This window comes from Nicotiana tomentosiformis, chromosome 2, assembly GCF_000390325.3.
Source record: "Nicotiana tomentosiformis chromosome 2, ASM39032v3, whole genome shotgun sequence".
NCBI lineage: Eukaryota > Viridiplantae > Streptophyta > Magnoliopsida > Solanales > Solanaceae > Nicotiana > Nicotiana tomentosiformis.
In genome coordinates, this window is record NC_090813.1 from 179,867,502 (window position 1) to 179,877,216 (window position 9,715).

At 36.1% G+C, this 9,715-nt stretch overlaps 1 protein-coding gene and 1 long non-coding RNA gene across 2 annotated transcripts; one reads left to right on the top strand and one right to left on the bottom strand.

The window, feature by feature from the left end:
• Positions 1 to 5,921: 5,921 nt before the first annotated feature.
• LOC138906183 (uncharacterized) lies at positions 5,922 to 7,986 on the bottom strand. Its single transcript, XM_070194708.1, has 4 exons — positions 7,974 to 7,986; positions 7,297 to 7,869; positions 6,889 to 7,077; positions 5,922 to 5,998 (listed from the first exon to the last, which is right to left on the bottom strand). Exons 1-4 carry the CDS (start codon positions 7,984 to 7,986, stop codon positions 5,922 to 5,924), a joined length of 852 nt encoding a protein of 283 aa, XP_070050809.1.
• Positions 7,987 to 8,918: 932 nt separating this feature from the next.
• LOC138905764 (uncharacterized) lies at positions 8,919 to 9,464 on the top strand. Its single transcript, XR_011413583.1, has 2 exons — positions 8,919 to 9,058; positions 9,147 to 9,464. It is a non-coding gene; the product is annotated as an uncharacterized lncRNA (long non-coding RNA).
• The last annotated feature ends 251 nt before the right edge of the window (positions 9,465 to 9,715 follow it).

Genomic DNA, 9,715 nt, shown 5'->3' on the forward strand with positions numbered 1-9,715 from the left:
TCATTTAACACATTACTATAATTTTAGAGAGTTGCACTTCCCAAAACATCAACCTAGTCATTTTGCATCCTATTTGAATTGCTATTTTTTCTTATTTTTTTCCTTTTAATATTTCTTGGTCTATTGCTAATTTCACACTTTGTTCGCCTTTAGGGAAAGAAGAAAGAAAGTGCTTTTGTGTAACAACGTATAGAACCATTATTCCATGTATTGTTATTTATCTTTTGCGTCATTTATAACTTAATTTTTCTGAAATCGTATTATTATATCAATCACTTTGTAATACTTGTCGAAGTTTGACACTTCATTATGCAAAAATTATACATACTTCAACTACAATTTAGAGCATTCTATATAGGTCCTACACTATTTTATTTCAAAAATGGTTTTGTCATATGACTTTACTTTTTTAATCACAATTGCAGTTCACCAATAAATAGATAAATTTACAAAAGACAAAATACCTTTAAATAGATTAAAGTACCCCCTCCCCCCTTCCCCAAAACTGATCCCTTAGGTTTGATTAAAGAAACACTATAAATAAAGTAGTAGCAAATACGCACAAATTCGTGAATACTGTTGAACAAATCTTTTCTTTTGAGCTCGCAAAGGTCTTTTCTTTACCCGAGCAAATCCAACATTAGGATCAGCCTTGTTCATCTTCCAGAAGGAAAGCTCCAGTATGAGGGCTTCCTTTTTTCTGTTATGTACTGATGCAATTATTAGTTCGAGGGCCTGCATCCAAAATTACATAGTCTAAAGAAAACAAATCATAATTTGAGGAATATTAATTGGCCGTATAAACATCAAGAAAAGCGCCAATTAGCATTAGAACCATTAGTTAACAAAATCTCTAGCACAATTATTGAAACCTCCATTTCAAACTTTTAGCCTTTAATGCCATGTTGCATATGCAAATTTCAAATTTAACACCTTATGGTAAAGTTTCGTACTAAGATTTTTTCTTGTTGATTTTTCAAGTACATTTTCTCAAGTTAAATCTTTCAAATGCGAAAATCAAAGAGTAAATAATATACGTAAATCATTGTGTGTCAAGAAAGAGTAGAAGGTCTTGTTAATATGTGATTAAAGGGAACAAATACTCATAACCTACAGAAAAGTGAAACAATAGTTTTTTAAAAGAAACCCAAAAACTGAGCACCCACTACAAATACATACCTAAAATGCCGAATTCAGCTCTCAAGTAAACAACACAGTTCTTCTATTTAAGATATATTATCAAACACCTTGGTTGCATGAGAGATCTTGTTTGTTTATTCACCATTTTTGTCCTAGATGGAAATTCATTATGCCCAAATCGTGTTTAAACCTATGCAGAAAAATTTCCAACAAAGATGTGCAAATCAGACGTACACAATGGAAGAAATTACCGTAGAGAGTAGTGAATAAGAGATACCCACCAAATAACCATTACCAACACATGGGTGCAATAAACAAAGAAAGACCGAAGAAAAATTCTGCAAACCTCCGAACGAAATATAGCACACACTAAAGGAAAATTAGAGAAATTTGAAAGGGAACTCAAAAAATAAGGCTTGAAAGTATTACAAAAGAAACAGAGTATACGGAGTGCAAATTTGGGATATGAAAGTGGAATGCACATATATTCAAAAGGCAACTAATTAATTAGGATCAAATTCAGAAGTAGACCCAATTACATCAGTATGGTCTTGAAACTTAGAAAAGAAGAGACCGAAAAAGAGAAGGAAAGAGCTAAGAGAAACATACATGAAAACCTCCGTCATATTTACCTTGGGCTTGCTGTCGCCGGCTGAGTAGGAGTACTGTGTTTATGGCAAATGAAGCTAAAAAGGACTGACAGATTTAAAAGATGAAGGAAATCGAAAAGGCCATTCTAGATAGAGAGTATATTCACAATTTTACCCTTGGCCGACCACACTTGCCTTTTCTATATAATAGATAATAGATATGTTATCTTATCCGGACATGATGACAATCTGGATGATCCTCTCTGGGATAGCGATATCTGATTCCGATATGACCAACCCAGGACATGCTTCTTGGATAGTTCTCCGGTCTTCGATCTAGGTGGATCCGGTTACCTTGGTGATAACTAGGTAATGTTTGCTATGTGCCTGCTTCTGTATCGGTCACGTGTAGTGTTTATAATTTATAAATACAGATTGTCCTTCCACTTTTTAGATAATTTTCGACAAATGTCCCGGAAGTGAAAAGTTTTAGGCGGGATTCAAAACATATTTGACACTTCTATTCTAGATTTGAAGCGACATGCTCGGTTTCTATTGTTGAATTCTGATTGGAGATGATGCCATTGCGGGTTACCGAGGCAATAATGATTCCATGCCTATAAGTAAGTAAGAAATTCTTTTTCCTTTGTTACTAACACTGCCCAATCAATCCAATAATTATATAAATTTCGTCATATGGAACTGTAGAGGAGCTCAATTTTCTGAATTTAGACGTAATTTTCGCTCTCTACTTGATTATCATCGTCCATCTTTAGTCGCTTTATTTGAAACACACCGTGCTGAGCACCAAACCTTGAAAGAGAACTTTCACTTTACGGCATGGCTGAGGTGGCCGCTGTGGGACAATCTGGAGGAATTACAATTTTGTGACATAGTGATGCCCTAACAGTGGAACCAGTGGCAACAACCCATCAAGAGATTCATTGTAAAATTCAGGTTATTGTTCCTACAGCTGGGTAGCCCACCTATTCATCATATCTACTGGGAGCAAAATAGCGTTGCAGATATTTTAGCTAAATATGGCGCCAAGCAAGCAGATGGTAGCAACTGTCTTCTTTTTGCAACACCACTACTTTTTGTCCAGGAATTGCACCATCAAGACCAAGTAGGAACAAATCACCGGAGGCTTGTTAAACCCTGTTCTTCCATCAGCTCTTCGACGCCTACCCTGGCAACTCCATAACAGGACACAGCGACCTCTTCTTTAAATAGTTTTTCTAGTAATATTTTGGCTTGTAACGCACCCTATGAAGGTGTGAACTATAGAGGAGCTCAATCTCCTGAATTTAGACCTAATTTTCGCTCTTACTTGATTATCATCGTCCATCTTTAGTCGCTTTACTTGAAACACACCGTGCTGAGCACCAAACCTTGAAAGAGGACTTTCACTTTACGGGCATGGCTGAGGTGGCAGCTGAGAGTTAGCCGATTGCAACCGCCATTGTTGATGAATTTAGGGAGAAAGAAATACCAATGTTGACGAGAAAATGGAAACCTCCCGCCATGAAACTTCATCCAAAAACAAAAATAACAGTAATTTGGAACAATGGATTGTGCTCTTTGAAGTAAGACATAAATATGTTTGGAAAAAATAATATCCCGCCCAGGAACGATAATCACGATAAATCACAATAATACAAGAGAGTAACAACGACACCGAATCTTTTAACGGGATAAAATACAATACTCGAGTGGAGTAATATTACCACTATAATATTACAACTTAATAGTGTCAAGAGACTATTATAATTTCGAAAGAAATAACACTCTTTATTTTAAATACCTCACTACAATATTACTCACACTCACTATTTATCTCACAGACTACAATATGTAGATTACTCTTTCTAACTTCTATTGCTTCTCTCTGCTTTTGGTGTGTTTGAAATGAGGAACGAGAGCCTCTATTTAGAGCAAGAAGAGCCGATTGCTTAACCAATTAAAATTGATTGGTATCTGACAGTTTCAACCAATTTGACAATTTGCATATCTTGAAAATTGGTTCCACCTCCCAGCCGCAAATCAAACCAATCAACATTTTTGCATATGTAATTTGCATATTGCAAATTGCAATAGCAAAACCAATTGATCCATCAAAACCAGTTGCCGCCTACCATTGCTTTATTTTCCACCAATCACATTTTTTCTTTAGTTGTTTTGTTTCTCTTTTTATTTAATGAGGCTGACCCCACAAATCTCTCCCTTAATTTTTCTTTTTCTTTTTCATTCAAAGTCTTGATCTCAATCTCTGAAAATCTTCAAACTTGAGAGGCTTTGTGAAGATATCTGCAACTTGATCATAGGACTTCACATATTTGAGCTAGACTTCCTTCTTGGCAATGCATTCTCTGATGAAGTGATACCTTGTAACTATATGCTTGCTTCGATCATGATACACTGGATTCTTGGCAAGTGCGTGTGCAGATTTGTTATCAATACAAATCTCTGTAGCTTCAATTTGAGGCAAATTGAGCTCTTTCAATAATCTTCTCAGCCAAATAGCATGACACGTACAAGATGTTGATGCAATATATTCAGCTTCAAAAGTCGAGAGAGTAACAATTGATTGTTTCTTTGAATTCCAAGAAATAACAGAATCACCCAAGAAAAATACAAAATCAGTTGTGCTTTTTCTATCATTAATATCTCCCGCATAATAACAATCACAAAATCCCATAGGGTTGAAATCACTAGAAGAAGAATAAAATAACCCAAAGTCGATCGTATCTTTTAGGTAACGAAGAATTCTTCTAGTGACTTTCAAATGAGTGGAGGTAGGAGCTTCCATGAAGCGGCTTACTACTCCAACTGCAAAGAGTATATCTGGCCTGGTACAAGTCAAGTACCTCAAACTTCCCACAAGACTTTTAAAAAATGTGGGATCCACATTTTCTCCTTCATCAAACTTGCACAATTTTCTCCCACTCTCCATCGGTGTGTTCACGGGGTTGCAATCGAGCATGTTGAACTTCTTTAAGATCTCCTTCGTATAGCTTTCTTGAGAGATGAAAGACTCATCCTCCATCTGCTTCACTTCTAGGCTCAAGTAGTATGACATGAGCCCTACGTCTTTCATCTCGAACTCATGGGACATATATTTCTTAAAAGCTTCAAACAAACTCGGGTTATTACCCGTAAAAATAAGATCATCAACATAAAGAAAAATAAGTAAGATATCTCCATTAGTATGAACTTTAAGGAAAAGAGCATATTCATGGAGACAACGAGTAAACCTATTGTCTTGAAAATTCTTGTCGATACAACTATTCCATGCTCGTGGGGCTTGCTTTAATCCATATAAAGCGTTCTTTAACCGAAATTTTTTATCTTCATGGTTTTTGACAGCAAAGCCAATGGTTGTTCAACGTAGACTTCTTCTTCAAGATAGCCATTCAAAAAGGTTGACTTGACGTCTAGTTGATGGATCTTTCACTTCATTTGCGCCGCTAAAGAGATGATCAAACGAATCGTCTCCATGCGGGCAGCAGGTGCCTAGACTTCTTCATAGTCAATGCATTTCCTTTGCTTGTAGCCTTTAGCCACAAGTCGTGCCTTGTATTTCTCTACATCTCCATCAGCATTCTTTTTTGTCTTATATACCCATTTAACTCTAATTGCTCGATGACACTTGGGAAGAGTTGTTAACTCCCAAGTGTTGTTCTTCTCTATTGACTTGATCTCCTCCTCCATGGCTTGTCTCCACTTTTTGTCTGTAACAGCTTCATCAAAGATTATTAGTTCACTGTCAGCAAAAAGACAATATAAAAAATCAAAATTAGTAACTTCTTCTGTGTCCTCATAGAGCTCTTGAATACTCCTTGTCCTTTGCGGTTGTTCATGAACTTTCTTGAGAAGAGGAGGATGCAACATTGGTTGGTGAAGGAGGTGGAGTTGTATCTTGCACAGGTTCCACAGTCTCTGGTTCTTCTTCATCACCAAAGTATGGAAGAAAATCATATGAAGTTTCTTCCTCAGCTTCCCAATTCTATACCAATTCTTCATCAAATTCAACATCGCGGCTTACCACCATCTTTCCACTGCTTGGGTTATATAACTTATAGCCTTTTGAACTCGTATCATAGCTAACAAATACATGCTTGACACTTCAATCGTCAAGCTTCGCTCTCCCTTGTTGTGGCACATGAGCATAGGCTATGCTCCCAAAGATTCTCAAGTGCTTAACACTTGGCTTTCTTCCACTCTATACTTCTTGAGGGGTTTGATCTCTAACATTTCTTGTTGAAGACCTATTTTTCAAATAAACTGTATAAGAAACAGCTTCGGCCCAAAATTCCTTGGGCGTACTTTTAGCTTTCAACATACATCTAGCCATATTAAGAATCGTTCGATTCTTTCTCTCTACAATTCCATTTTTTTGGGGTGAATAAAGTACTGTTAGAGGGCCACGAATTCCATGAGACTGACAAAAATTATTAAATTCTTTTGAAGTGAATTCGCCTCCTCTATCGGACCTTAAAGCTTTAATTTTATAGCCACTTTCTTTCTCCACAAGTACTTTAAAAATTTTAAAAGCAGCAAAAGTTTTCAGATTTTTTGTTCAAGAAATAAACTCAAGTCTTTCTACTAAAGTCATCAATGAAAAGAAGAAAGTATTTACTTTTACCAAAGGAAGGTGGATTGATTGGTCCACACACATCAGTGTGAACAAGCTGAAGCGGTTTGGTTGATCTTGACATTGCCTCCTTTGAAAAACTCCTCCTTGCATGTTTTCCAAGAAGACAAGCTTCGCACAATTGATTGGGATGGTTGATTGATGGTATCCCATGCACCATGTTCTTTTCTCCCATTGATTTGAGTGCTTCAAAATTCAAGTGCCCAAATCGTATGTGCCAACACCATGGTTCATCTTTCACATTAGCCTTCAAACACTTTGCATTAATTGTTTTAAGATTCAGAGAAAATAATCTATTCTTTACCATATACACTTTAGCAATTAGAATTCCACCTGAATCTCTAAACCAAAGATGCATATTTTTCATGTGGATGTCATATTACTTTAAATTTGGGACATAATAAATATCTTGAATTAACTTGTGGTCACTATTTTTACACGAGATTAAAATTGTACCTATCCCTTCGATTTGAATCTTTGAGGCATCTCCAAATGACACATTACCTTTCACTGTTTTATTGATCTCCACAAACTTCTCTTTTGAACACATATGATTACTTGCTCCATTATCCAAATACCACGAGCTACAATCATCCATGCCTTCTTCCTTGAGTGCTAGCAACAACGTTGACTCATCTTCTTCTTTCTTGTCATTAATAAGGTTAGCTTTTTCTTCAACATTGCTACGACATTCTCAAGAATAATGGCCAAATTTATGACAATTATAACACTCAATTTTTGATTTGTCATATCTTTGTTCATTAATATTTTGGTAGTAGCCACGTCCTTTTCGTCCTCTTTGTCCACGATCACGACCTCTGAATGTTTGATGGATTTTAACTTCATTGTTGAAGTTGTTACCATTACTTCATCCTCTTCCATGACCGCCACGGCCTCGTCCCCCTCCATTACCTCGATAGCTTTTTTCACCTTCATAATTCTTAAAGGATGCCTGATTTTTAAGAAGTTGCTCCAATGACACTTCTTGTCTCCTATTGATCTTTTCTTTATGGGCCTGTAAAGAACCCTCCAATTGATCCACCATCATAGAGTCTAAATCTTTAGACTCCTCAATAGCACACATCACAAAATCAAATTTGGGTGTTAAAGTGCGATGGATCTTTTCTACCACACGGACATCTTCTATGTCCTCCCCGTATCTTCTCAATTGATTTACCACAGCCTTCACTTTTGAACAATAATCCGAAATGTATTCGGATTCTTTTATTTTTAAAACTTCAAAATCAGCCCTTAGAGTTTGAAGTTTTATCTTCTTCACCTTGTCAACTCCTTGAAGAGAATTTTGTAAAATCTCCCAAGCTTCCTTTAAGGTGGTAACATCTGTCACCTTCTCAAACATGGCATCATCCAGATATTGGTGGATGAGCGTGATGGCTTGTTGATCCTTCTTCCTTATTTTTTTCAAGACATCTTTTTTATTTTGAGGTAGAGCTTTCTCATTATCGGGTTTTGTATACCCTCTATCTACGATTTTTCACACATCTTGGGAGCCAAGAATGACTTTCATATGTAGACACCATTTTTATAATTATCTTTTGTGAGACGGGGGTAGTAAAAAGACAACAGACCATTATTCGCCATGGTTCTGATACCACGTTATTGGAAAAAATAATATCCCGCCCAGAAACGATATCCACGATAAATCACAATAACACAAGAGAGTAACAATGACACCAAATCTTTTAATACGATAAAATATAATACCCGAGTGGAGCAATATTACCACTATAATATTATAACATAGTAGTGCCAAGAGACCAATATAACTTTGAAAGAAATAACATTCTTTATTTTAAATACCTCACTACAATATTACTCACACTCACTATTTATCTCATAGACTACAATCTGTGGATTACTCTCTCTAACTTCTATTGCTTCTCTCTGCTTTTGGTGTGTTTGAAATGAGGAACGAGGGCCTCTATTTATAGCAGAAAGAGCCGATTGCTTAACCAACTAAATTGATTGGTTTCTGGCAATTTCAATCAATTTGACAATTTGTATATCTTGCAAATTGGTTCCACCGCCCAGCCGCAAATCAAACCAATCAACATTTTTGCATATGCAATTTGCATATATCAAATTGCAATATCAAAACCAATTGATCCATCAAAACCATCTGCCGCCTACCATTGCTTTATTTTCCACCAATCACATTTTTCCTTTAGTTTTTTTATTTCTCTTTTTATTTAATGAGGCTGACCCCATGAAATAAATCGGGGACCAAAATACTCCAGTGAGGGAGCACGCCCCCAATTATCCAGTCGAGTATCTATATACCATCCGAGAGGAATGCAATTAGGACAAAGATGTTCATATTCAACCAGCTCAAGAAGATGAGCATATTACCAGCCATCGGGCTAGTTTTTATTTTGTATACTATGATCCAGGGTGGTACGAAAGTTTGTTGTCGTACCAAATAAGAATTTAATTTGTTTGGAGAATCTTGCCTTCCCGGAGATGTGGAACAAGCATTATGAGTTTCCTTCTTTAGGCCTGATATTTAATTATGAATTATAGCTTCTGTGAATATTTTTGGTCAAAGTCTCCCACATCAAAGGATAGGTTGAAAAGATTTTGACTGTTTCTACAATAGAGTCAAGATCTTGAGACGACATCGCCCCTATTGCCGGATAGAAGGACAAGCATCATGGTAGGAATTTCTTCTTTCTCCGATTTAATATGATATTTTTTTACTCACATATTTCCATACCTTACTTATGATCCTTCTATTGTTGCAGGTCTTTGACCAAGGAAGATGCAAACTCATCTTTGAGGCCAAGTCAAACTATTTGATCTTGATGTGGCTCATGATGGGATTGCTCAACAACAGAAGAAGATATAGGTAAATTTAGTACCATTTCAAAGAAGGATCTATCTAGATCTCCCAAGAAAATGATGAAAACGTTAAGGAAAAATAAAAAATAACCTGGGGATACCCAGAGTAGTCCCAAGCCACCCTACTGCTCAACTTCATCACCAGGATGAACCGAACAAGAATTGTTACTTTGGTACACTGCTTATACACTAAAGAGGGATGTGAATAGTGTATTAATAGATGTTAACCTCTTAAAATATTTCTTGTTTAAACACCTACCAGTTTACCAAGTTATCCTCAAAACCAGGTTCTATATACTGGTTCTTATAGTTCTTGTAACAGTTAAATGCAAAAATAAATAAGACATAAATTTTTACGAAAAAAATTTAATTGGTCAAGAAAGTAAAAATTACGACCCAACTTGAGATTTTTCTCACAAATTTCACTAAAAATGACGAGCGTTTCAGGTTACAATATTATTTATAACCTAGC